The 27957-nt window shown below is 53.2% G+C and overlaps 1 protein-coding gene across 1 annotated transcript; it reads right to left on the reverse strand.

The window, feature by feature from the left end:
- Positions 1-27957, reverse strand: CCND2 (cyclin D2). Its single transcript, XM_068970332.1, has 5 exons — positions 27698-27957; positions 25751-25966; positions 22988-23147; positions 14732-14880; positions 1-5336 (listed from the first exon to the last, which is right to left on the reverse strand). The coding sequence occupies exons 1-5, from the start codon at positions 27890-27892 to the stop codon at positions 5187-5189; spliced, it is 870 nt and encodes a 289-aa protein (XP_068826433.1). The 5' UTR covers positions 27893-27957; the 3' UTR covers positions 1-5186.

Here is a 27957-nt window from a genome sequence, read left to right on the forward strand (position 1 = left end):
AAATAGCATAATCTAATTGCATCCAGAACCATTTTCAAATCCATCTTTAAGCTAGTCAGAAAAACAGGTTATTATTTTTAAAAATCACTTAACACTGAAAAGATAGGACCTCAGAAAAGGCAGCTTGACTATACCATGCCACCATCATAGCCAATACAACATTTTTTTTCCCATACTTCCTAAAAACCTTCCGTGTATACTGATCATGCTACTTCAGCACTTGCTCGCACGCCGACCAAATAAACACCCACACCTCTTATAGAGTACATGGTGAGAGATTAACATTGACTCGATATGGCATCACACTCGTTTAAAGCAAAAAAAAAAAAAAATTATAATAATAATAAAAGAAAGTCCAAGACAAGAAACTGTAACTGAGAGAGAGAGATCTGAGGTACATGGTACAAGGGTAATGAACATAATGGAAAAAATCCAATGGCCCTGTGACACGCTGGGGATTTCAGAGGTGGTGAGCAGTAAGAAATAGAACCAACTAAGAAAGAAAAAAAAAAAACATGAGAACTGTTTAAAAAAAGGATAGGCATCTGTGAAAGTACACTGGCTACTGTAATGGCTACAGTCAGTAAGGCACTTTTTTCCCCCCAAAGAAGGCTGCAGGCAAAGGGATAAATGTGGCAGCAAGAGCGTGCGTGTATACGTCTGCCGAAGGCTTCCGGAAACCTAAGCCAAGAAACGGGTCTGAGGGTCCACACAAGTCTAGAAGCAGAGACACCGGGGTGCAGAGCAGTGGTTCTGGAGGAAAGAGATTGTTCTGGGTTGTTTAGAATCCAGAACCAGGAAAGGCCGGGTGGGATGAAGAAGCCATAAACATCCCAATGAATTTCCCGCCTCGTTTCACACCAACGGGTGACGGGAACCACGCCGAGCCCACAGCTGAGGAGCCTGCGTTTGTTCTAAAGCTACAGGGCGCGTGTTGGGTAAGGGACTTCACCGTCTCAACACTGATTTCCCTTTTAAAGCTATTCTTGGGGTTGGACTGTCTCAAAGATAAACACGGAGGAACCCTTTTGGCTTAGAAGCCAGCTGGCTTACTCAAGATTTCCTGCCCATTCTTATCTCCCGTTCCCACTCTACCAATAATTCTCTCTTCTTGAACTAGAAAAATCAGTATATTTACATGATATAAGGTGCACATCTATTTCTTCTCCCAGCCCTGTCCCCCTGTGGCCCGTGGGGAGCAGTCTGCTGCCCTCTTTGAGAAAAAGTCATCCAGTCCTGCCGCCATCCTCAGCGGGCAGTCCCAGGGCTCCTGCGGCCCTTGTGGGTGGGTGGCAGGCTCCTCGGAAGGGAAAACCCCGATGCCTGCAGCCAAGGTCCGCCCCTCCCGAGTCACACGTGCCCGACTCAGGTGAGGACAGGAGGCAGAACGGGGCCTCAGAACAGCCCACAGACCAAGGGGGACCTGGCTGCTCAGTGGGGTGGGGACAGTTCCCGAGGACAGCCTCCGTGGACAGAAGCCCCTTCTCTCGGCCTGGAAGGGGCGGGGGGTGCAGTCTGCTGAGGCACCCATCCCCTGCCCCCACCTGCAGGCTTCTCAGCTGCGATGAACAACCCACATGGAACTTGACTTATGCTCAGCATATATTTTTGGCATACGAGGATTTTCACCCCCTAGGATTTGGCCAAAATACGGGAAGGAACAAAATTTGGCCGGCGAGGGGAACAATCAGTCCCCACTGCTGGAGAAAAACACACAACCAAAAAAAAGAACAAAAAAACATAAAAGAGAATTAAGTAAAGGAGAAATACAACGACAACAAGGTAGGGAAAAAAACAGAATAGGTTTGGAACCTCCTTCACGGGAGGGAAAAAAAAAACAATGCACCTGAACTCCTCTGGGACAGAAACTCCTACGGAGGAAACCAAGATCTTCCAAGATCCGAGAAGAGGGCACAAGACAGTTCAACAATGCCTGGGGCCCGTCTTTTGTTTAAGGAAGGAGCAGGCAGGAAAGCAGAAACTACCTAGCACCCTTCCCACCTGCAACCCTGCACCTCCCATCACACTAGGCACGAAGAGGAAAAGGAGAAAAAGCTAGAAGGTCCCAGGGACCCTCAGGGCTCCGGGGAAAGTGGAGGAGAGACTGCGGGGGGAGTCTGTTGGCCTGTCTCCTTCCTTGTTTCTCTCACTCGCTGCTTCTGTTTGAGCTGAGCAGCTGGTCATTGTTAGAGGGATCTGTACTTCCCTTTCTCCTTAGGTTCCAAGATTCTCAAGAACTCTAGGGTCCATGCTTTTCTCCACCACGCAGACTCCCCCCAACCCCGGGGCCCAGAAGAGTGGCCTACACAGAATGGCCTCTTGATAAAACAGGCCGCTCAGCCTTTCTCCCCCAAACCTCAGAATTCACCACCCACTGGCCCACCAGGAATCCTGAGCGTCTCAGGATCACATAACTCACCGAGTCCTGAACCCTTCTAACCCACGTCAGCGGAGCCTGACTCACCTGGGATTCCATCTCTGGACAGAAGCATCCTGCCCACCTGCCTTCAACCACCGATCCGATACTCACCCCGACCCGTTTTCCCGATCATGCCAATTCAGCGCACGATTTAAAACCTGAAAACCATTCAGTGCCACTCAGCGAGGACCACGCCCTTGCCCCAGCATTTTGCCTGTCACAGGCCAGACAGGTGGGAGCAGTTCCCATGGCAACCTAGGAAACCCTCTGAGATGGTCCTGAAGGGGGGGCCCAAGGGGCTGCCAGCGTCCCGGAGAGAGAAACTTGCCAGAGAGAGAAACTTGCCAGAGAGAGAAACATGCCAAAAGAAGGGAAGCTTCCCAGGTGAAAGGAGAACTGGAAGCAGATGTGCTTTAGAAAGGCCCACCAGACGAGGCTCTCTGAGCAAACGGCCTGCTGGAAATGGCTGGCACCCACGTGCAGATGCTGTGTGCCCAGCACACGGCATCACTCAGCGCTGTGTGTCAGCCTTGCAGGGGGAGGGGAAATCCCTTGGTCCAATTGCATTTTTTCCATCATGATGAGGATACCGGAGTCAGAATGGAAGCCTGATGACCTTCACCACTGAAGAGGTCCCTGGGCATGAGACCCTGGGGTTAAGCCCCCCACCTTCCACTGGGGAGAGGCTGTGGGCCCCTCCCCCATCCGCCTTCCCTAACTGATGGGCTCCCAAGCAGAAACTGTACGGTTGTGAGGTATTAATGAGAACAAAAATGTGAACCATTTTCTTTCGTAGCTATTGATTTTGTCCAGTAAACCTGAGGTAAAGAATACTCTGTCGTTGAAGGATGTGATCAGAGAGGGAAAAAAAAAAAAACAAAAAACCATGAATATGCAACCAGAAGAAAACACACTATGTATGGAAGAGGGCTTTTCCAGTACGAAGAACTCCTATCTCAACCAACTACTTCAGGACTTGGAAATTTAAGCAGTAAAATAATATATTATAAAATGTTTATATAATAGCAGCACACTCGGTGAAACATTACAGCTAGGTACTGTTAATGTGGATAACGATGAATGATCTTAGCTTCTTAGCAGCGCAAAAAAAAAAATAATAAAAAACTGAACATAATAAAATGAAAAATAAGAGACCCTTAGATTTTTCTCCATCTTAAACCCTCAATACTATGAAACAAGGCAGAATCTGCGTATAAAATAATTCTTCAGAGTAGCCCTGTTCTGATCTTTTTTTTTTACTTAAAAAGGCAAATATTTTAATAGCTTCATTACCTGTCAATTATAATTGTGCAAAAAAAAAAAAAAAGTTGGTGCTTCAACCTCTCTGCTAACTGAATGCCTCTAAGACGTGGAGAGGAAAAAAAAAGTTCAAGTACGCTGAATGCAACTTTGCAATGAAATCAACAACAAAAGAAACAAAACGGAAACGGGAACAAAATGCCACACGGATGACCCGCTGTCTGTCTTTGCACCAGCAATCATGTTTCTTTCCATGTCCAAAGGGGAAGTATAGAGATGGGAATTAAGATCCTTGTGTGCCATCAAAATGGTTACAGATCTCTGCTTTTAGGAATGTTGTCGTAGGGATTTCTGCGGAAGGGGATGTGTCTTTGAGTCCCCGGAGGGGAACCCAGAGAGTATCGGATACAGGACAGCAACCTGATTGGGGGGCAGGAGGGGAGGGGGCACAGGAGAAGGAAGGAGGCCTCTACTCTGTATGATTTGCATAAACCAATCCATCTACCCCCTCGGGAACAATTTTTCAAAGTGCTTTTCGAATGGAATGGTTTATACCAACGCTCACCTGTGGACCAGACATGCCAATCAGCACCAAAAAAAAAATCATGTTTTTTTTTTTTTTTCCCTAATGAGGGATGCCAAGGTCACATTACTCTCTTGAACACCTCAGGAGAAAAAAAAAAGTTCCAGATCCCACCCTGGGGCTCCGTCTGCCTCCATTTCACAGAGTTTGGGGGATGGCCCATAGCTAGATTGCCCCTTTAAGATAAAAATGGGGTGGTGTCTGCAACGAACCGAGTTTGGAAGAAGAAGCAAGGTATAGAAACACATGAAACCCAGGATCCAATCACCTGTGTCCAACGGGCAAAACAGAACATCTCTTTTAGGTAGCAGCTACTGCAGGCAGCAAGACTTGTCACTAGAGACCCAGCATCGCTTAGCAACAAACAGGTGGTTGGGAGTCAGGCGCTTCTCCACCCAAAATGGTTCGATTGCGCTGAGACTGTTTGTCACTCCCTCCCCATCCTGTCCCTCCTTTATTTCTAATTCCTTCTCAAGTTCATTGCTTCACAATCCAATCCTGCCATACGTGGCATCCGCAGTTCTTCCAAATTATCCAACAGGGGTATATACGTGCTAGTTCATAACATGAAAAAAAAAGTCTCTAATTTGTTCCCATAGTGCAGGCGTACATTTTTCTCTAGCTACTCTGCAGGTTTTCCTGTAAGCATATTACTATGACTTTTAACATCATCAAACAGTAACTGTTGGCATATATAAACGATTCCCTTCTGTTGTATTTCAAATAGGCACCAAATGCTTGTAATGATTTTGTTTTTATAGGACCTTTATCTCTCACTTCTAAAAGATCTTTCAATAGGTTCTAGGTGGGGGCAGAATTTTTTTTTTTTAAGTTTCATCCTAAAATGTAAGAGAACCAAATACAACCAGAGAGAAGGAGAGAGCGGATTGGACGCATCCCTCCCATTTGGCCCACCCCACATCCTCACAGGTCGATATCCCGAACATCCGTAGGGGTGCTGGCTTGGTCCAGCTCATCCTCCGACTTGGATCCGTCGCCCTGGTCCTGACGGTACTGCTGCAGGCTATTCAGCAGCACCACCTCAATCTGCTCCTGGCAGGCTTTGAGGCAATCCTAGAAGGAGAAGCATCGAGACCAGAGCCGTTAGCAAGGGCAACGGGACACAGAGCAATCAACAAAGAGAACACGCACGATTCAAGCCCGCCTGACTCCACACTCCAGCAGGTGGTGGTGGTGTAGTCACTAGGTCATTTCTGCCTCTCTCGACCTCCTGGACTCCAGCCCGCCAGGCCCCTCTGTCCATGGATCTCCCAGGCAAGAATCCTGGAGTGGGCTGCCATATCCTTCTCTGCTTCCAGTAGAAAGAAAGTCAACGTGTAAGGAGGTGCGTCTTCCTGGTGGCCGGGGAACCACTCCAAGCGGGGTCCACAGGCCAGCAGCATCCGCACCACCCGGAAACTAGCTAGAAATGCGATTCTCAGCCCTCTCCGAACCAGCTGCATCTCAGGATGTGCATTTCATCACAAGCCCGGGCAGCGCTGGCCAAGGCGAGGGGCCATTTGCGGCCATGCAGCACCTGGTAACTCAAGGGCCAGCAGGATGCTTCCTGCTTGGGGCCACTGCATGGTGAGTGCGAAAAGGGGAAGGTGAGCCCTCCAGACAGTGTGATAGAACTAGACGACCTGAGGGGCAGATATAAGCGAAAGGACTAAACTACACTGAGCCTCCCAGCCACTGCAACCATACTCAGAAACAAGCAGATTCGCCTCTCTGCTTACCATTTCCTTAACTCTCATAAAAAACACAACACAGAGTGTTTACAACGTTCTGGACACTTAAGCCGTCTAATTTGGGAGAAAGCAAAAAGAAAAAACTGCAGCACTGCTTTGAGATCAGTCTATATTTGGTAGGGAAGACTCAGGGTGTGTCAGCCCCATGCAGAGGCTCGTCTAAACTGGGCGACATTGACACAGCAGGAATTCATGGGCGTCGTCAGGGTGGGACGGTGGCTGGCACTAGCAACCGGGGTGTGAGCTGAAGTAACTGCTCATAGCAGATACTGGGTAGGCCAAAGGTTCGTTCAGCTTTTCCTGTAAAATGTTATGGAAAAATCTGAATGGACTTTTTGGCCAACTCAGCATCTCCCAACCTCTGTACTCATCAAGACTGGTTTCCTGGCACTCTCGTAAACGTATGGAAACTATGTGAACTCCACTCTGCCTGGGTCTTTTCAGAGTTTCATGTATGTTCCCCTTGTGTTTGCTTCACCACGCAATTTTCACTGCCCAGAGGTTGCAGTCTGCCAAGCACACAAGCATTATCTCTATTTTCCAAAGATCTAAAATAAAGTTGGAACTCCCAGGAAAGTTTCCATGCCCCCACATTTTCCTTTTGTATCTCTCAGCCACCGTACACTGTTAAACCACAGCTTTTTAGGAAAATTAATATCTGGACCGAGCGCTGAGAGCAGATATGAAATACCACTCAGAAAGAGTGAAGAGGGACAGAGGGAGGTGGTATCTGCTGTCCCCACGACCAGACTTGTGGGCACCACTGAGTTATTCTCCTTCTCTGTCCTTGGTTTCCCCATTTGTAAAGTAAGACTCAGGAGACGTTCACAGAGGGAGGATCGGTTGAGACGTCCAAATGAAGCTCTAATCGTTCGTTACAAAGTGGAAGTCTTGGAATCTGAACAAATTCCTGAGGTTTCTCTGACATGAGGTGCGAGTGAGCATTTGCTCGAGACAGGTGAGGGGCACAGAGGAACACGCACCAGGGATGGAGCGTCCAGCAGGGATGCGGACTCTTTGCGAACCCGTGGACTGCAGCACGCTGGGCTTCCCCGTCCTTCGCCATCTCCTGGAGTTTGCTCAAAGTCATGTCCATTGAGGTGGTGATGCCATCCAGCCATTGCATCTTCTGTTGCCCCTTCCTCCTCCTGCCCTCAGTCTTTCCCAGCATCAGGGTCTTTTCCAATGAGTTCACTCTTTGCATCAGGTTAACAAGGCAAAAACTGACGACAGTCAAAACTGCTCTGGCCGGTCCCCTACGAAGCTCTCCACCAACCCTGTCGACTTGCCTTCCTCCGAGACTCTGTTTCTGCGTCAACACAACTGCCACCCAACAATATGATGAACCCAGGATGCCATGACCATTTCTGCATTAGCCACACCAGCGGCTGAGATGGGTGGTCCTCTGAACATGGGGATGGGGCTCCACAGAGCTAAGCAGCTTGATAGGGGGCCATGGACAGTCTCCCTGCGGGTCACCCAGGTGCCTGATCTTCCTGGTATTCAGGCTTCCCTCCCAGCAGCCTAAGACCCTAAAAGAAAAGTTCTGAGAAAGTCCTTCGGGGCAGGCTGGTACACCGGGCAGTCACTTCTACAGGACTTCAAGATAACACAGGCATCGAACATCACAAGTACATAACTTGCAGCCCCAAACCTTCAAGCTTTCCTGAATAAAATGAAGAAAGATATCACACAAAACACAGACTCCTTCCTTCAGTCAATGTAAATCATTTTTGACAGTGACCAGCTCTTCCTCTTTGATACTTCTTACTTCGAGAGAAAAGGAAGGACCGTAACAGTTGCTGCAGAAATGAGGATGGAGCAGGAAGCAAAGGCTCTCAGCGGTCAATTTTGTCTCCCATTCCTGGGAAGCACTCTGAGGTCCAAGTCTAACCCTCCTCTGGTTCCACTGCTGACAGCATCCAAGTTTCAACGGTGGGATCTATTGCTATTGGCGGGATGAAAACCTACCTGAGGGCAAGAGCTCATTTTGCATAAAGGATGCTGAAGTTCTCCTCTGATGGAGGCACAAAGGTAAGAAATCAGCCTCCTTCTTCCTGGAGAACAGAGCTCATGCCTTGCATTTCTTTCCTATAATTTTTTTTGGCCATGCAGCATGTGGGATCTTAAGTTACCAGACTGAGGATAGAACCGGTGCTCTCCACAGTGGAAGTGCAGAGTCTTAACCACTGGACCTCCAGGGAATTCCCCACTCCCTGCATTTTAACACCTTCCTTCAGCATCGCAGGAGCCCTTCCCCTCTGTGGACTTCCTACGACTGTGAATTTCCTGGGAGCTGCTGGGAAGTGAGGCTGGAGGGAGGGTGGGCTGGTGCCCCTACCCGCAGCAGACCGGCACCCCCACCCAGGCCTGCCCAAAGGGCTCTCAATCTCCCCAGCAGGGACCAGGGCGGAGGGTGTGACCCAGAGGGAGGTGGCGGCCAAGCCTATAGATGGAAACAAACAAATAGATGGGGGAACAAGCTGTGGAGTCTGAAGGGAACAAGAGGCAAAGCTGGGGAAGAGTGACGGCAGTGTGTCTTCAGGTGGGGTTCTTAGGTGGACACACGTAAATCCTTACAGAATCTGAGAATACGGGCTCTGGGGCGGGGGGAGCTGTAACAGCCAGTGGCCCTCACTTCCCAGCTTAGAGAACCGAACTAGAGCTGGCTCATCCCCCAGTCACATGTAGTCAGACATTAACCCTGGTTTTCAGAGGGCAAGCTTCCTATTCTAGAACCCTCTTCCCTCTGCAACTCTCTGCTCCTTCCAGGCTCTAAGGAAAGACAGACCAGAGAATCTCCAGGAAAGGCAGACACAGCCCAGGAGTGGCCTGGAAACCTCCCCACCCCAACCCCACCACAACAGCACCTCGGATGAAAAGATGCCCCAGGGCCCTCTGCTCCTCGGCAGCCTCCAAAAGCACCAGCCATTGTGTCGAGATGCCCCAAATTAAGCTGATTAGAAGGAGAGCCATAATGCTCGTCTGTCAGCCTGGACAGGTGGCACTCCCCAGCGCTGGGGGTCGGGCAGGCCTCCAGCCCCATGAGGCTGGGCCCCCTCCCCCCGCCTGCCCTGGCCCCCGGAGCCCTGACAGCCGCGTTTGTGATGCCGGGCTCCATCCCCCGGGCCCCAGCTTCCTCCGCTTGCTGGCTCCAGCTCCGCGCCCTGCACCCTCTTCGGCCTCGGTGAATGGGCTGCGGAACTGTTACCATCGGCCCCCAGTGTCGCTGCATCAGGGCATTGTCACCACACACGCACTGCACTCAACGGGGGGACAAAGGGCTGAATGAGCCCCAGACCCGCGGCCAAATCAGGCACAGACAACTTAGGAAACTATCTCATTCTTCCTTTCTTCGCAGCCTGTTGGGCTTATTTCCTTGAATACCAAATGAGGCCCGCAGTGAAAATCAGGCAGGCACGCGGGGAAGCGTCAGCTCCAACTCTGCTTCCTCTGCCGCCCCGCCCCCGCCTTCCCTTCCTCCAGCCACCCTTAGGGAGGCCCCTGACCATACAGACACGGTCCTGTCCATGAAAGACAAGCCTGGGGAACACAGGGGTCTCCGGGAGAAGGTGTGCTTGTGAGGGCTCCGGGGACCAAGATGACATCAGTCGCGTCCAACTCTGCGTGACCCCATGGAGTGTAGTATGCAGGCCCCTCTGTCCATGGAATTTTCCAGGCAAGAATACTGGAGTGGGGTAGCCACTTCCTCCTCCAGGAGAATCTTCCCGACATCTCCTGCGTCGACTGCACTGGCGGTGGGATGCTTTAACACGGAGCCACCTGGGAAGCCCAGTCTTAATCACATCTCCCCCGGCACTGCAGCTGCAGTTTTGTAACAGCCCGCTGACAACAGGATTCTAATATGCCAGGATGACCCTAGGAGAGTGGTGTCCTGGAACTTCTCTGGGAGCTATTTAAGACTGAGACAGAGGGGCTTCCCTGGTGGTCCAGTGGAACCAGGACTTTGAGACTGAGACTTTGCGTCTCAATTGATTGAGACTTTGCCTTCCAATTCAGGGGACCTAGTCCAGGAACTAAGATCCCACATGCCTCACAGCCAAAAAACCGAAACAGAAAACAGAAGCAATGTGGTAACAAACTCATGAAGATTTTAAAACTGGGCCACATTAAAAAAGAAAATCTTAAAAAAAGAATGCAACAGACTTTTGGTATAATCTAGGTACAACAGGGTATATACAATGACAAGATGACTTGAGTCTATACCTGTTCTGTTAACGATCTTCCGATAAATTCACATCTTCAAGGCCTGTGAGCCCCATTCTACTCGCTCATTAGGGATTTAGGAAACTGGTGTCACATGACAGCAAAATGACTCGCTCTAAGAGAAAGCCAGGTAAAACTCGAGGGACCCTGACACGCTAAGTCCTCTCTGCCTTTCCAAGAGACCTGAGGAGACCAGAGCAGGGGAAACACACTTGACATCCACCTGCCAGCCCTTTGTTCCCTTTCCCTTCCTCCCCCAACCCCAGCATCAATCCCCGATGACTCTGCCAGGGGATACGGAGAGAAAGGATTGAGTCAAAGTTGGGTCTCGTTCAAGAGTCTATAGACAAGTGAACAAGGAGATAAAGGCAGGCGCCAAGCAGAGCAGGATGCCGAGGGGACGGAAGAGGAACCCCGATTCTGCCAGGGAAGTGGCCCAGTCGGTTCTCCCTTCGCAAGCAGACCCCTGGCAACGGAAGCCCCGGTGGACCGTCCCCCAACGCCAGCACGGCCTCTCTGGCTGGTGTCTGTTTTTAGCAACCCTCATGAGTAGAAGGAAAGACTACTTAAAATACACCACCCTCTGAGACTTTTATTCCCTGTAAAACCGTCAGCCTTCTCACTCAGCTTTCTCTTTGGCATGAAGCGTTCCGGTTTATTTTGGCAACCAGAGCGAGCAACAGAACACGGCTTTCTACGGCCGCGTGCGTCCCTCCTATCAAAGCTCACTGCCACCAGCCAAGGAGCCGGAGAGGTGGGTCTGGCTATCCTGGGGTAGGGGAGTCAAGGGGACCCTCTTTCCGCAGCCTGATCCTTGACAATCCATGGGGAGAGGATACCATCAGCTGGTCCAGGATCTCCAGGTGCACAAGGCTGACACACAGCTTCAGGGACTCTGGAGTCAGAGGCCAGCACGCCCCGATTTCCTAGCTGTCTGAGCATCAGGGCCAGTGGGACACAAGGTGGTCGGAACACCTGGCTTCCCCGTGGGAGGACTCAATGCAAACCCTTGGGCCCTTCAGTGTGGTCCGAGGGTCTACAACTTTTTGTGAGGGCAAAACATTGGGTTGGCCAAAAATTTCACTCAGGTTTGTCCATACGCTCTTACAGAAAACCCTGAATGACCTTTCCTGGCCAACCCAGTATACACCACCTACCACTGACCATCTTCAACTCTTTTAAATGCAGTGTGTTAGCTTTAACTTCCTTCGCTGGGTTGTGTGACCATCATCCTCTCCAGATCTTTACATCAACAACCACTCTGCCCCGCCCCCGACCCTCTGGTCCCTGGGAACCTCTATCCCACTTTCTGTGCTTATGGATTCGACTACTCTAGGTAAGTGGAATCATATTTGGTCTTTTTGGTATCTGGCTTATTTCACTTTACATGTCCAAGGCACATCCACGTTGTAGCATATGTCGGAATTTCATTTCTTTTTATGTGTGAAAAATAGACCATGGCGTGTACACACCGTATTTTCTTTCTCTGTCCCAAGGGCATTTTCTATCATCAAGTGATGAAACCTGATGCTCTTCCCTGAGTTTCATGTTAGGCCCAGGGTCCTGCCTGCGGGCTGACTGCCCGGTACGCCTCCAGCTCCTCACACCTGCTTAGCGCCCATTCATTTGCTCTTCATCTGCCGGGAGTTTAGGTGCTTCACTGTTGATTCTGCACACACTCGCTGAGTTCCCTGAAGACAGGAAGCTCATCTTTATTTTCCACGTGTCACCCACCCCCGGACGTCTCCCACGCTTGTCTCGGGTCTGTGCCTGGCTCATTCGTGTTGCCTTGCTCACAAGGTGACAGCTTGCACCAAGGGCTCTCCAGATTATGACTCACAAGGTGAAACAAACAGCATTGTAAAAAAAAAAAGCTAAAGAAAACCCAGAGCTGATGATCTCAGTTTGCAACCTGGGATCGTGAGCGGGAGCCCTGAAAGCAGGAATCTGAAGTCTCACCCGTAGGGTGCAGGCTCCGCCTGGGACCCTTTCCCAGCTGGGACTCCAGACTGCAGTCACTCGGGACTCGTCAGTGCTCTTCAAGGCTGGATGTGGGTATCAGCCCAAGTAGCGGATGCATTTGCTGTTACTTCTCCCTACTGTTTCTATTTCTTTTAACGACTATATGTTGAAATTCCCTTGAGAGGGAAATGGCAACCCACCCCAGTATTCTTGCCTGGAGAATTCTGTGGACAGAGGAGCCTAGTGGGCTACAGCCCATGGGGTCGCAGAGAGTCAAACGCGACTGAGCAACTAATATTTGAATACTTAATACTGCAATTAACTCAAATATCCTCTATTAAATATTGTTTTAAACAAGAGCCCTCCAGAGAATCCAGACGGACGGGAGAGAGGACTCGGTGCCCAAGGACGAACACACACAGCAGCTGAGGCACAGAAGACAGACACAGCCCAGGAGAGCGGGAGCCAGGCCCCGGGGATCCACGGTGAAGCTGGGCAATTCCTGAGGTCTCCATCAGCTCTCTGAAAACTTGGTCCACGCATGCTCGGGATTTCACATCAAACTGTTCCACCCCCAGACCCACCGGTGAGACTGAAGCACGTGTGCACGCCATCTCCATCAACAGCTGCCATTTTTAGAAGGAACCTTTAAGCTGGGGCTGTATTCAGTTGACCTAGTCTGAATGGCTTGGCTAAATAGTATCTGAAAGAGGCCAGCAGTGTCTCTACTATGAAGTGAGAGACTGGGTCGCGGGCACAGCCAGGCCCAGCTCACGAGCTCCAGTGACACCCTGGGAACAATCTCTGTCCATCTGAAGCCACTAAGGGGGTGACAGAGAGATGGGGGAGAAGGCTGGAGACCCTGTGGGGCCATCAGACCGTCACTGACATGTTTTGTTTCTGGGGGTTGAGGAGGGGCTGGTCTGACGCTGGCTGGGAGTCCTTTCGGCAAGGCAGCCTTAATAGGAGACGTTCAGAAAAGGAAGGAAGTGTATCGTTTCTATAAATCCTAATAAATTCTGTCTAAGATTTGCCTCTAGAGGATTCGAAAAGCATTCTGCCTGGGAGGGTCTTTTTGATCTACACCTCGGAAACCATGCTTCACAACCCTGTTTGCCATTTCTTCCTCCAGGGGATTTTCCTGACCCAGGGATCGAACCCACATCTCCTGCATTGCAGGTGGATTCTTTTACCCACTTTGGCAGAAACCACAATTCTGTAAAGCAACTATCCTTCAAAAAAAAAAAAAAAAAAAGCCTGTTTGGAGGCAGCATCTGAAAATCAAGCCTAGGGGAATCCCTTTTGGTGCCATTTCCGTGACATGGTAATAAAGGTCCGGGCAAAATCTAAGGAGGGGCTGGGGGAGAGGGGAAGCAAGAGAACTTCAGCCTTTGCTGAGCTGACATTTACCCCTTCTGCCCAGCACTGCCAGAGGAGGCACCGGCCTCAGGCTGGTAAACCACATTCTCCCTTGTAACTCAATATATTCCCCCAGCAGGGCGCTCAGAATCCCCCTGACCATCCAGAGGGGGTCATCACGAAGTCCCCTGCATTCTTGAGCTTCTCCATGGTAACTCGAGAGGGCCTCGGAGCTGACACCCCTCTCCCGGGTTGCTTTAAGCCAAAGGCCTTTTTCAAACAAAAAGATCCCAGGAGTTGCAGCCAGGCAGGAATGCAGGGTTCCCAGGCCTGGGCGTCAGAGCCTCTGGGTTCCGGTCCCAGGCCAGTGACCCCGGCCTCTCCACCTCCCTGACCTTGTAGAATCACCCTGGCCTGGACCTTCTAAGGACTGTCATTCCCAACCAGCTGAATCAGAGCCTCCCTAGACCCTGGCTTCTCCTCTAAACCTCTTTCTTCTATGGAGCTTCAAATTCTGGCAACCAGAGTTACAGCCTCTGAACTGTCCACGGGGCACCCAGAATGGAAAAATCTATAGCTAATAATAGTTCCTTGCGTTTGCATGGCACTTAACTCTTTTTAAAGTGCTTTTTAATCCATCATCTCAGTGAACTAAAGGGAAATGAGAGGCAGGCGCAAGGGCTTGAGAGGTCAGTGGAGGCGGATACCTCCTCACGGGAGTGGGGGGGCCCTCCTCTCCCACGCCCTATGTTGCAGGGGGGGCCCCCCGCTCCAGCCCTGCCTGCCAGCCTCAGCGTGTGTGAGCAGGCGAGAAGGCTCCATGCTGGAGGAGAAGCAGGCTGGGGATTGTACATAAATGGAAACAAGCAACAAATCAGAGCCGCAGGGAAGCCCGGGCCATACAGGAAAGCAGTCAGCGGCCTCCCTCCTGCCTCGGATCTGCCTGCTAAGTTCTCCCCTCTATCTTGAGGGCACACGGGCTGCTGAAACCTGAAGAGGCAGCCTCACCTGCTGAATTCTGTATGACGTTAGAGGCCGGGGTCTCTGCAAAGAGATGCCAGCCAACACAAACAACCTCTGACACATCACCATCCCACCAACTGTCTCTTTCCCCGAGCAGACAGACAGGATGCCTGGTCTCGGCCAGGAGGAGGGACAGGGGCCACCTACCACATCTGTGTTGGTGATCTTTGCCAGGAGATCCACCAGGGCGTCTCCAGTGAGCGAGCTCACGTCCTCATCCTGCTGCAGCCCACAGATGGCGGCCCCCACGCTTCCAGTTGCAATCATCGACGGCGGGTACATGGCAAACTTGAAGTCTGCGGGGACGAGAGGCGGGGAGGTCAGGAAAGGGCGGAGACGGGTGCTTCCCCGCTCAGTAGACGATAGCACAAGTGCAGCCTGGTCCCTCGGAGGCATCAGAACCCGTGTGATTCACCACCCAAAAAGTGGAAGGCTAGGGTAGGGGCTGCTGGAGAGGGAGGACCTGCATCCCAATTCAAATCCCAGCACAGGGGACTTTCCTGGCGGTCCAGAGGCTAAGACTCTGCACTCTCAATGCTGGGGACATGGGTTTGATCCCTGGTCGGGGTACTAGACTGCACCTTACTGCAGCTAAGAGTTCACGTGCCACCATGAACACCAAGTGCAGCTAAATATTAAAAAAAAAAAAAAACCAAAGCACTGAGCTGAACCCACAGAAACAGTTTGACCTATGGCTTCTCCCTCTTGCTAGCATATCAACGTTGTCCATGGAGGCACTCTTATCGCTGACTCCAAGGTCTACATCGAGTCACGGGCGTCCTTAGAAACCATGCTGGGTGGCTCAACAAGGCACCCACTCCCCAGCCCTCCTGGCCACATGCCCTGAGTACGGCAGGCCTGGCTGTCTGTCTTTCTCCTTGGCCTTCTTTTCTTAGCCTGTGCACCATCTCCACCTCCTGAGGGATGTACATTACAACATCCCACCCAGAGCCGGCTGTGCGCGGACTTGTGCAGAGCCTCCTCTGTCCCCTGGATGGTGACGAAGCCAGCCTCTCTCCCTCCTCTCTGCTGTAGGTCTCTTCACATGGGGTCACAGCAGTGTTTCTCTGCCTAGAAACCTCGTTAGCTTCCCCCACAATGCACAGGAGGAAGCCAGCTCGTGGCCCTGGGCCCACAGGGGCTTGGGGTGGGAGCAGCTGGCAGGGAAAGGTCGGGCAGGAGGAGACCCTGCCTCCTTCCCCCCAACTCCCAGTGCCCAAGCCTCAGCCCCGAAGCACAGTCCACATACTGCCTATCTCTGCATCCCACTACCTGTACACCCAACCCCTACTTCCAGCAAATTAACCAACTTCTGGAAGCCAGGGGGTGCGGATGGATGGTCCAGGGGCTGCCCACAGGACTGTACCTCCCTTGTTTAGGGGGGGAAACGCTGAGACATGTCCCCCTGCTCCTCCCCACCATCCCCTGACCCCCGCATGGCTGCACCTATGAAGCAAGGGAAGCCAGGCAGGCTCTGCTGAGCAGCAGGACTCTGAACAGCTGCTCACTCTCCTCTGGGTTAATCCAGTGGAGGCAACGTGACTGCTGCAAAGCCAGGTTCAGCCCCCTGGGGGTCATGCCCTCCCTTCCACCCTGAAGTTTTTCTAACTTCCCTTGCAACTCAGTACCAGTCACCAAGTTCACTCCTGGGTCGCGACCTGCCTGTTCCGTTGCTGCTGTTGTGTGGAACAAAATAAAAGTGTCAGGAAGGAGGGCATGTGGTGGAGAGTCAACACTGTCTGCAGAAACTCTTGTATCGATTTGAGGTACACTGATGAGGAGTTCCAAGTGGTGTTATAAAATGTATTTCTTCCTTTATGGTAGGTCAAAAGTTGAAAAGCAGCAGGCTGGTTCATCTCCCAGGGGCCCCTCCAGGTCTAACCCACTTTTATTTACAAAAAAATTAGAATGTAACTGCTTTACAGTGTTAAAATTCTGCTATACAATGTAGCAAATCAGCTCTATATATACATGGATCCCCTCTCCTATGGAGAGCCTCCTTCCCACCCACTCCTATCCCACCCCTCTAGGTCATCACAGAGCAGACACCCTGGCTTCTACCAGGCAGCTAAGTCACAAGACATGTCTCTCCATCCGGCAGTTCTGCACGCCCTCAGGGGCTGCCCCAAGACTACACCCAGAGACACTCCCCTCTCTGCTGATAGGGGAAACGGCAGAGAGGAAAATACCTAATAAAACACCTGGTCCCGTCTTTGTCCTAGCTCCCGTTAGCTAACCTCTACACTCAACCGTGGAAAGTTCCACCCAACCCATTCAGCCATTTCTGAAGACCTTAAACTTTCAGTTATGGAACTGGATGAAGAAATATTCACAATACCTAGCTGGGTGAGGAAGGGGGCCAAAAAAAAAAAACACACACACAACTATATGAGTGTGTGCTATGATCAAGATTACAACCACCCATAAATATATAAATAGAAAGGCATAAACGTGCATGCATATAGGAAAACTAGAAGATACAAAGATATATGTAAACTTCCCCACCACTGGGTGGGGAAAACTTCTTTTAGCAAAAATTAAATATCACGAAACAATCTCCCCTGAATCTAAGTCTCTTGCTCAGAAATGCTGACGAGTTATATTCTGGTGCTGAAGGCATGATCAGGGTAAGCATCTCCCTCCACCCTCAGCTTCCTACCTGCAAAGGTAAGGCGTGTGTCACTTCCTGAGCAACCCGACCCTCAGCAGACTGAGAGGTAGTTAGCTGAGCAGGGACCCATTCGGATCATGTTCCCCCATGCCCCAGGCACCATGGATGGTCCCCTGCCCCAAAAATATAGGACATAAAAATACAACGCAGGGTGTTTCTTCTAAAGATACATCTTTAAGAAAAGAGATGCCCCCACGTGGACAGGAGCGGCCACATGGAGCCACGCAGGCCTCCCCTAGAAAGTGGGAAGGGTTTGGGCCACACAGCTCCAAGCACTGGAAGGTAGAGGCCATGGAGGCTGGTAACCCATTGCTCACCAGCTGCCTGAAGGTCTCCAGGGCCAGTCACCCGACTGCTCTGAGACTCCGTTTTCTCACCTGCAAATGAGGACATACCCACTTTCTAGGGTAGTTCTGAGGCTTCAACCAAGAGAGTAGCGCCCTGCTCAGTCAACAGTCCACATCAAGCACCACCACCATCACCCCCACTATTCCTAACACTGGGACTTGCTGTGGGATTGGGGCAGGCAGTACCCTTTTTTGGCCACACTGCATGGTTTGTGGGATCTTAGTTCCCCCTACCAGGGCTCGAACCTGTAACCCCTTGCGTTGTGGAAACACTTAATCTTAACCATTGGCCCGCCAGGGAAGCCCCTGGGGTGGGCAGTTCTGACTATCAGAGATTCTGTTCAGCATCTGCAGTGATTCAGGGGAAGGTGCATGGCGAGCCCAGAGAGAACGAGGAATCTGCTCTGGGCCTGGAGGCTCTTTCCCAATCGTGTGTGTGTGTGTGTGTGTGTGCACACGTGTGTGTGTGCGTGTCACAGGACTCAGCCTCATGGAGTCCCCACCACCTCCTGCTGCTCTGTCAGGGGCAGAAGCTGAGATCCCATGGGGACGTGGGGATGGGGGGACAGAAAGACGATACAAGTGTATAAGCAATGAAAGGCAAGCTGGATGGACCATATTCATTCCTGCAAGAGGGGCACCCAGAGCCAAGGAACAGGCCCACACACCTGCAGCCCCGACCTGACCTCCGCCCTCCCAGTGAAGCGGGGCAGGCAAAGGGTGTGTATTCACCGACCAGCCCTGATGGCGTTCCTACAGTTTGCTTACTTGGCCAAGTGTTAGCAAAAAACAAGGTAAAATTCACCTGTTTCAGGATACTGGCTTTTACGGGTGAACCAGTAAAATCTCCAGAGATTAAACGGCTTTGTCTAGCGTCTGCTGCTGGGTTTGCAGGCGCCTAGACTTGTCACCCAGTGCGCTGGAGGACTCCTCAGAAGGTAAAGAGCGCCTCAAAGGGACCCCTCCCCCCCCCCACCCTCCAGCCCCACTGAGAACACAGGGTCGTCTCTCCCATCAGAAGCAGGAGAAATGCCCAGAGGAGGGAGCCTCGGCTTTGACGTCCAAGAGACAAGAACCCATTCCATCCTCAGCTGTACCCCCACCACCAACCCTGCTCTTGCTCAGGGACCCTGCAGAGATCCTTGCCACGTCTGTCAAGGACCTCTGGGGGGGCCCCTTAACCCAGGCAAGGGCAAGAGAAGTGCTCCACGTTCATCAACTCAGGAAGATGTCACTGGAGGAAGCGTTCTGAGCTAAGCAGGTTTGCAACCACAGATTCCAGGGCCCTGGCTGGTCGCGTTATCCCTGTTGTTTTGACTACGGCGGTGGAGGCCTTGACCGGATAAGCATGACTGCTGTGCTTCTGTTCACCACTGGGGGGCGAGAGAGGCTCTCTCTGAGGTGTCAACCAAAGACGCCTTCCTCCATCTCTCCTGCAACCTGTTGTCAGTCCGTTGGGGGTTTAAAAGGCCAGGATGGGGGTGCTCACTGGCCACCGAATGATGTCACCGGCCGCCCCCAAAGCCGGCTCCCACCACGTCCTTGTGGGGGCCTCGATGCCAATTTAACTCCAGCAGCCTGGATGGGAGCAGGTGGCAGGAGGGCCCTCAGCCCGCTCCTCACAGCAAGATGGGAAGTGAGCCAGCCTTGCCAGGCTGCCTGAACCCACACAGGGAAGAAGGGAGACTCTGGGTCAACGGGCCACGCCCCCTGGGCCCCGCGACCTCGGCTCTTGGAGGACAGAAAGTGGTTTCCATTCTTCCTTCCACTTTCCAACCACCCAGGCAAACCTCCCTTCCTGGCTCAGGCGCCAAGTGGTAGATCCTTTCTGGGCCATCACTGTCGCGCGCGCGCGCGTGCGTGCTCAGTCTTGTCCGATTCTTTGCAACTCCACAGACCGCAGCCCGCCAGGCTCCTCTGTCCACGGGTAGAAACCAACGCAACACTGTAAAGCTAGTATCCTTCAATTCAAAATGAAGGGAAAAGGGATACTGGAGCGGGTTGCCACCATGTCCTTCTCCGGGGGATCTTCCCCACCAAGGGACTGAACCCACATCTCGCCTCTGCCTGCACTGGCAGGCAGATTCTTTACCACAGGAGCCACCTGGGCCATCACTATCTGGCTATAACCTGGGGATGAACTGTCACAGGAACACCTGGAGGCAAAGCCAGGAAGACAGTTGGAAGCATGGGGGGTGACACCATCACCTGGGCCCAGGCCTGGAAATCAGGGGGACTCATGTGCAGGAGAGCTGAGGCAGCACCTTGGGGTGGGGAGCGCCTAGGCAAAAAGAGGAGAGGCCAGGCGCCATGGGTAGGGAGGCTAAGCACCTCCTCTCCCCACCCCCCGCGCCAAGTTCAACCTCAATGCCATTGGCTCTTCTAGACGTAACTGGAATCATCTGTTGAGCATGATATCATGCGTCAAGAATCTCCCATGCCGGCGTGCAATCCTGAGTCATCCCAGTGGTCCCCTTCCCCCTTGGCAGACCTGGGGGGGCTCTGCCATCAGGACCCGCCTGCTGCCTGGCAGCTAAAGCCCACAGGAGCCAGTAGTTATAAGGGCTCCCCTCGCCCCGTGGCCTCCGCCGACCAGGACCAGCCAGGGGGAGTCTCCACCCCAGAGGCTGTTCTGGATTGAGCAGGGGAGGAAAGGGGGCACCTCTCCGTCTCACCATGTTATGCCTCGAGCCCCAGGAACACTGACACCCCCTACCCATCCTGCCTCCCATCTCTTCCCCTTTCACACACAGGCACTCTGCGGACAGCGGGCCTGAGGCCAGCTCTTTCACAAGCAGCTTTCCCCCTTAACTGGCCACAGCGCCCCAGGGTCACTACTGCCGCCTCCAGACCCGCGGGGCCTCTGCAGGGGCCTCCGAGCCCCTGGCTGCCAGAGCTCAGAGACAGAACCGGCAGGATCCACATGGGGTGGGGGTGGGGAAACAAGACCTGAGCTCCTGGGACTTCCCACCTGCTAACTGTCCCAGATACACACGGGGCCCCAGGGTGTGGAATCTCATCTAACCAGAAGGTGTTTCCTCCAAGAAAAGCAGCCCCAGGGCTCTTGATCCATCATGGACTTAAAGCCCCGGCCGGTGGGATGCCATGTGACGCAGCCTTGCAGACACATTCAAGGGCAGATGGGGCAAAGAAAAGTCTCCGGAAATAGGCTCCTTCCTTCAGGAGACACAAGAGACCCTCCCTGTGCTCTGAGCAGACCACACCAGGGGCTTACTGAGTACCTGGCCAGAAGTCTTTTTTCTCCTATCCTTCCCCACCCCCTGCCCTGCACTAGCAAGGCAGTCTTCCCAACTTCCTCCGCCTCCCCTCAGACCTCTGTCCTCAGTCCCTGAATCCCAGGCTCCCTAGTCTGGCCCCAAACTTGGCAGCTGCCCCAAGGATCTGGCCAAGAAGGCCAGGAGTGGGGGATGGGATCCCCAATTTTAGAGAATGGGCCTTTAGAGAATGTGGAGACCTGTTCTAGGCCTGGGTGACTCCCCCCGCCCTCCTATCCGAGTCAGAGATCATCGAGGGGCGGGCAGACGGACCCAAAGGTACATCGGTTAAGAGACAAGGTCAGAGCAGCGCTCTGGCCATCAACAGCTGGGCAATGCGGGAGCGCAGGGTTAGGGGTCAGCTGTCCGAAAGAGAAAAGGGCTGGCTGACCCCCTCCCACAGTGAACCGCGACCACGGAGAAGAAGGGACAGGCGGGGCCTGGGAGACAAAGTGACAAGTCAATGAGGGGCTGACCTCGAGGGCTTAGGCCAGACAGCAGAAAGGGAAGCAGCTAAGAATGGCCACGGCCTGCAAGGTAGCAGGAATCAATGGCTAAGAGTGGCCCTCAGGGCCGCAGGAAGGGCACAGACTGCATCTGGGAAGCCTGGGGAGGGGAAGCTTGCCCTGGGATCCACGGAGGGGGGGCCTGGACCCTGCATCTGAGCCAGCAAAGGCCGAGCATGGCGTCCTGCTGGACTCAGACGGCGCGGCAGGGTCAGCGTGAAAGTCACTGTATCTGCCTTAGCTGGAAGTCAGCATCAGCATCGGAGTCACGTTCACAGTTAGCACCAGGGCCCATCACTTGTACCTTGCCTGCATGACAAAGGGCCTCCTCGCCCTTCATCTCTCTTGTGATGTCTGTTTTCCTAACCACCCTGAAAGGGTTGTAGGAATGTCGCGGGTCAGTGTTTTGCAGATGAAGAAGCTAAGGTTCAGACAAAACTTAAGCGCCCGGAGGTCACCCAGTGATAAGTAGCAAAGCCTGACCTTTCGGCTGCAAACAGGGCATGGACGCTTCTGCAAACAATGTGTTCATCCTTGGGCTCTAATATAATATGTAACAAGATACTGAAAGAAGTCAACCCCTAGGCCCACCTTTGCAATGCAAGTGCAGACTCCTGGCAACCTTGAACCACGCCCTCTTCCTCCCCCTCCCCCGCTGGCAGGGGAAGATCTGCCCAAACAAGTTCTTTCCCTGACACTTCTGCTTGTGAAAATATGAACTCCTGACGCTCCACCCAGGATGATTGCGGGTCCGGAGTTTCTTCCACAGCCACTACCGTTGGAGGGCGGGAAGTGGGGACAATGTAGAAACTGGCCAAGGTTCAGTGTGATGAGACTGTATCAAACTGCTGCCTTTGGTGTATTAGTTAATGGCACAGGGGCCAACAAGATTACGTACCAATTGTGGCATCAACAGGGTGGATGTAGTGCTTTTTAACATGAAAAGGCAGTTGCAACTTGCAGGCTGCAATCAAAACCTCAACACGTTGGGGGGGTGGGGTGGGGGGCGGGTAGCAAAGCCCAGGCTTAGGAAGTGACTCCTGGCTGCAAAGCCCACAGGTCCACCCCCACCCTGCCAGAGGGAGCAGCCGGGAGGCAGTCAATGCCTGGCAACCAGTAGAAATCCTGAGGCCTCTTCCCTTCCCAGTATCAGGGCAGGCAGTATTTATCTTGACAGGGTTCCTTAACCTGTATTTGCCTCCACCCCCCAAATTTCCTCTTGGGCTTATCTCCAAGCCATCCTTTTCCCTCCAAAGATGAAAGATTTAAACACGACCAGAGAGCAGTATATATAATCTTCAAAAGAGCACTTTAGACACCATAAAGAATATTTTAACAGGAGCTATTTTTTTTTTCTTCCCCTTACCACACCTGTCCTCGTAAACCATTTATGAGTTTGGCAGAGAGAGAAAATATACCAGCTGAGATAAAGGAAGGAAAAAACTGCCCAGGAAGGAAACCTTGGACTCTAGAGACTACTTGGGACCCCTCCCGTAAACGCTCGAAGTTAGGGCTGTGGTCTGCCTCCCCTTGCAGCCCTCTCAAAGCCCTTCTCGGCACCCGCCACCACCACCCCCGTCCCCCAGGGCTCCAGCGGTTCCTACCAGTGGCGCACAGAGCGATGAAGGTCTGAGCGTGCTTGCGAATCAGCGACAGCTTCTCGCTGGGCTGAGGCAGCTTGCGAAGGATGTGTTCGATGAAGTCATGGGGGGTGACAGCTGCCAGGTTCCATTTCAACTTGCCCAGCACCACCAGCTCCCACTCCTGGGGAGGGAGGGAGGCAGAGAAGAGTATAAAACCCACACAGGCTAACCCAGTGTCCCGGATGGGAGGCTTGGGATCTAGACCAGTCTTTTGAGGATGTTCATTAGGACGAGGCTAGACTGGAAGGTGGGACCATTTATCAGAGTGGTCCTAAAGTTTTGAAGTGGGTGATGGCTCTTACGGCTTCAAATGTCAAGCTCCCCAGAAACCTGAGCACCCAGGTGGCCCCTGCCTCGATGGTCCTTTCTGCTATTTCTTCAGCCTCTCCAGCTGCACACCCCACCTCCCCACCCAACCCTGACTTCCAGAGGATGCTCTCGCCCGCCCACCCAGGAGGTTGAAGTCACAGTAAAATACCGCCAAGGTCGTGGTGGCCCTTTGGTAGGAATTTATTGTCTATATCAGTGGCTGGATTAATGAGTCTTTTTTTTCATCCTCCTGGAAAAATGATGTACACAGAAAGAAGCTCAAATTTAGGTTTCTTGGCCTAAATTCTTGGCAACCAATGAGCTCGTCTGCCGTCGGTGCCAAAAAGTGCCATTTTCCTCTCTGCTGCTAAGACTTTCCCCTGGACACACAACGCAGAAGACCTCAGAAAATGACACCCAGACACAGCACACCCTTCCACATACAGGTTTTCGAAGTTTTCTGTTACCATGACTAAAGGACCGGAGGGTCACTGGCCGCCCCCAGCCCCCCACCCCGTTTTGCGGCTGGAGGGGATTCAGGAGAGGATTAAAGCGCTTGTTCGAGGTCATAGAGAAGAATGCAGCCCAAATCCTGGCACAAGGCTAACCCGGTGTCTGTGGGCCTCTCACCAGCAGCCCACCTACTGAAAAAACCTTGTTTCTTTTCCTCATGGAGGTACTTCGGGGGGAATTATGCTCAAGGGAAACAAGTCAAAAAGAACGCCTTAAAAAAACGTGCAGTCAGAGGGAAAACAGGTCTATCGATAGATCATCGTCAGAGGAACGAGAGGCTGAGAGCAGCCTGCCAGTGCAGCTCGCTCCCACATTCACCCGGGGAAACTGACTCTCTTCCCCTCAGCCACCGGAGCCCCATTCGGCCCACGGCACCCACCGGCTGTGTGGTCTCCGCCAATGCCCTCCCCTCCCTGGTCTTAGCTTCCCCATTGGTAAAATAGGAGGACCCCTCTAGAGCTCAACTTCTGGGATAAAGAGACTAGGAACAGACACATGTGTCTGCAGAAATACACATTAGCTTGGCAGACCCTCCAAAAACTTGGGGTGCTCTAAAAGATCTGAGCCCCCCATCATGATGAAACAGTGATGCAAAAGGAAGATTATTTTTCCTGGTCTTCCTTGGGGAAAACAAATAATAACTGGATCTTAATTCTACCCATTTGTTTGTCTTTACTGGCTTTAATGTCGGCCTTTGCTTTTTTCCGGAGGTTGGGGGTAAAAACACAGATAGCCTTCTAAACAATCAGGGTCTTCCAAGACGGCTTGAAATTCCAGCTCTCCTTCTCACGGGAGAACGTGAGTATAAACCACTCGACTTGTACCATTATTAAAGGAAGCAGATCTCCCAGAAGAAAGCACCTTTCTGGGCCTCTCCGACCAAACCAGAAGCAGCTGAAATCTGGCAGCTGTTCAAAGGTGAGGTCATTCATGCCCCTCTGCATTCTCGGAGATTCCTCCCCGTCCTTGCACATGTCTGCCGCTAGGTGGCAGCACAGCCTCAGGGAGGACGGCCTCTCACAAAGAACTCAGTTCAGGCAGCCAGTCCAGGCCCTCTGGACTTCGGCGCAGGCCTGGCCAGAGGGTGGAGGAAAGGAACGGGGGTGGGGTGGGGGGCGCTCTTCCAAAAGAGTTGGGAGATGGGTGTGCAGATCACTGAAGGTGGGCCTCTGGGGCCACTCAGCCAATGCCACACATGGACGTCTTAAAGGTGAAGCTGCAGAGGCAAAGGGTCCTTCCTACTGGGTGGGGAAAAGGTTTGCTGGCAGAAAACCAGAGCCCAGACAAGATCCCCATGTCTGTACAGAGGTTACAGCCCCACCGAAGATGGGAATCCATGCCTCCGAATCCTCCCACAGAGGGCCAAACTTGACCCTGCTCAAAAGCCAGTGAGTTGGTGTTTAGTGAACAGCTGCTATGTCCAGGTATGCCAGAGACTGAGAGATTCCCTAGAGGCTACCTTTGAACTCCTAGTTCTTAGGAGACACGTCACAACACGTCCAGATCATGTTGAGGTTGACGACTGTCTCAGAAGTCAGTGATTGAAAACTGGGAATTTAATTAAAATATTATCACTGTGTTCTATACCTCCACTACACACACACACACACACACACACACACACACACACACACACACACTGCAAATGAGTGTCACCAACCCAAACCTCTGTGAAGGAGGATGTTACGCATGGGCGGAGCCTGAGTACTTTGTATATACAGTCCAGCACACAGTAGGAACACAAGGAGTCTCAATAGGAGAAGTCAGAGTTCCCCAAAGGGTGGACATTTCACAGATGGGTAGTTTGGGGTCCTAAGAGTTTGTTCTGGGAGCGGTGGGTCAAGGCGGATTAGGCCAGGGCAGAGCAGAAAGGCAGGCAGGCAGGAAGGAGGCAGGCATTACCAGCAGCTCCTGAGGCTTGATGGAGTTGTCGGTGTAAATGCACAGCTTCTCAGCGGTCAGCGGGATGGTCTCTTTGAGCTTGGACGCCAGGAACATGCACACGGCCCCCAGCAGCTGCAGATGGGTCTTCGGAGTTGGGACTCCGGCCAAGAAGCGGTCCAGGTAATTGATGGCGAGAGGAAAGACCTCCTCTTCGCACTTCTGCTCCTCACAGACCTACGACATGAGTGGGAAGGGGTCGGGGTAGGGGGAGACCATCATATCAGGAAAGGAGGAAGAAAGGGAGATCGCACAATCTAGGGAAATGACAAAAATGTTGAATTTGGGGGGAGGGGAGGGGAGTAGAATAAGCGATAAGAATGAAGACGAGTAAATTGGGGGCAATTTACATGGCCATCCGCGCGGGGGTCCTCCCCGGGAACGTAAAATCTCAAAGGAGAGGGGGCTTAAGGACCCCGAAGCAGAGGGCGCAGCAGCGCCGGCCCCGCCGCCCCCGTGGGCCGCTCACTACTCCGGGCGCTCGCACTCACTCACTCTCTTTTTTGGATTTCGTCATCTTTTCAAAAAATCAATAAAAATATTCTGGAGGCTCCAGGGGTCTCGTTCTTGGTCTCATTCGGATCCCCAGACCCTGCTCTATCATTCCCGACAATTGAAAAAATTGTCGGGAGGGGTCCCCGCGGCCCAGGCGCCGCATTTGGGGGGGTGGGTGGGGAGAGGTGGGGAAGCGGGGGGAGGGCGGAGGGAGCGAGCGCCGCGCAGCCTGGGCGGCCGGAGTCGGAGCAGGGGAGACGGGTTCAAAAAATAATTAAAAATCGAGGAAATATCCCAGAAAAGCCCTTTCGCCGTGAAAACCCCGCAGAGGACCCAGGCTTCCCGCAGCGGAGGTTTGAGGCGCCGGGAAGGTCTGGAGCGCGACCCCTGGGGCTTCGGATCCCGAGGGGAAACTTGCAGGGGAGAGCGCGGCGGCGGGAGTGTCCGGCCGCGGCCCACAAGGGCAGAGGCCGGGGACGGTGGCGAAGAGCTGGGGGACGCTCGAGGACGGGGAGCCGCCGGGGAGAGGCGCGGGGGGCTCCGGCCTCTCCTTCGGGGGGGCCCCGCTATCCCCCCTGCACACACCTCCTCCCCCTCCCACCCCACCCCACCCAGATCTCCGCACCCAGGAAACTGAAGGCCGAACCGTAAGTAACCTTCACGAGGGGGCGGGGTGGGTGATGGGGGAGAGAGGGCGCCATCAGAAGTGGGGGGACCGGGGTCGTGGGGTGCGAGGGGGGGGCAGGCGACGCGTCCAGCCGCTCCACCCCCGAGTTTACAAAGCAACATGGCGAAACCACGGCAGGTCCGGAGCCGTGCAGACGTGGGCACACGGCAAGGGTTCGGAGCAAGGGGAAAGAAGTGCTTCTTCTGGGTTCCCCGAAAACACACGTTTCTTCAGTGTGACTTCCGGGGCTCCTGAATTCCCCGTTTCTCTTCTCCCTCCGCCCTCTCCCTCCCCCCTTAAGTGCCAACGCGGAGTCCCGACCACATGCGGGGACCCGAGGCTAGGACCCATTTGCTCTGGCCTTTGCGGGCGAAGGGGGTGCAGCTGACTTTTTAACTTCGGGGTTCACCCTCCCATTCTCTTCTTCAAGGCACCGCAAGCAGCCTCGGCTTAGCAAAAGGTCGCGGCGGGGGTGGGTGCCGGTGGGAAGAGGTGGCAGCCGCATGCAGGCACACGCGCTCGGGATGCTCCCCCAACCCCCCGCCCTGGGACAACCTCGCTGCTCTCCCCCTCCCCCCCGGGAATCTTGCACCCCCCGCAAGGAACCGAGAGGAAGCCACGCGTCTCGCCGAGGGCGCGGGGGTAAGCTCTGGCGCAGGAGTGGGGAGGCGGGCTCCCGAGGCTGCCCTCGCCCAGGTTCCGGGACCCGGCGCGGGGGCCGACGGAGCGCCTGCCTGCAGCCCTACCTCCAGCATCCAGGTGGCCACCATCCTGCGCATGTAGGGCTGAATGTCCTTCTGCACGCACTTGAAGTAGGAGCACTGGGGCAGGTAGCGCTCCTCGATGGTCAGCAAGTTCTGCAACACGCGGTCGTCGTGGAGCAGGTTGGCGTCCGGCACGGCCCTGCGGACCGGCTCCGCCTCGCCGCACAGCAGCTCCATGGCCAGCTGGCTACTCGCTCGTGCCCCTGCGATCTCCGGACTGGAAAAGTTGGGGGTTTTTTGGG

This window comes from Capricornis sumatraensis, chromosome 4 (genome assembly GCF_032405125.1).
Source record: "Capricornis sumatraensis isolate serow.1 chromosome 4, serow.2, whole genome shotgun sequence".
NCBI classification, from domain to species: Eukaryota; Metazoa; Chordata; class Mammalia; order Artiodactyla; family Bovidae; genus Capricornis; species Capricornis sumatraensis.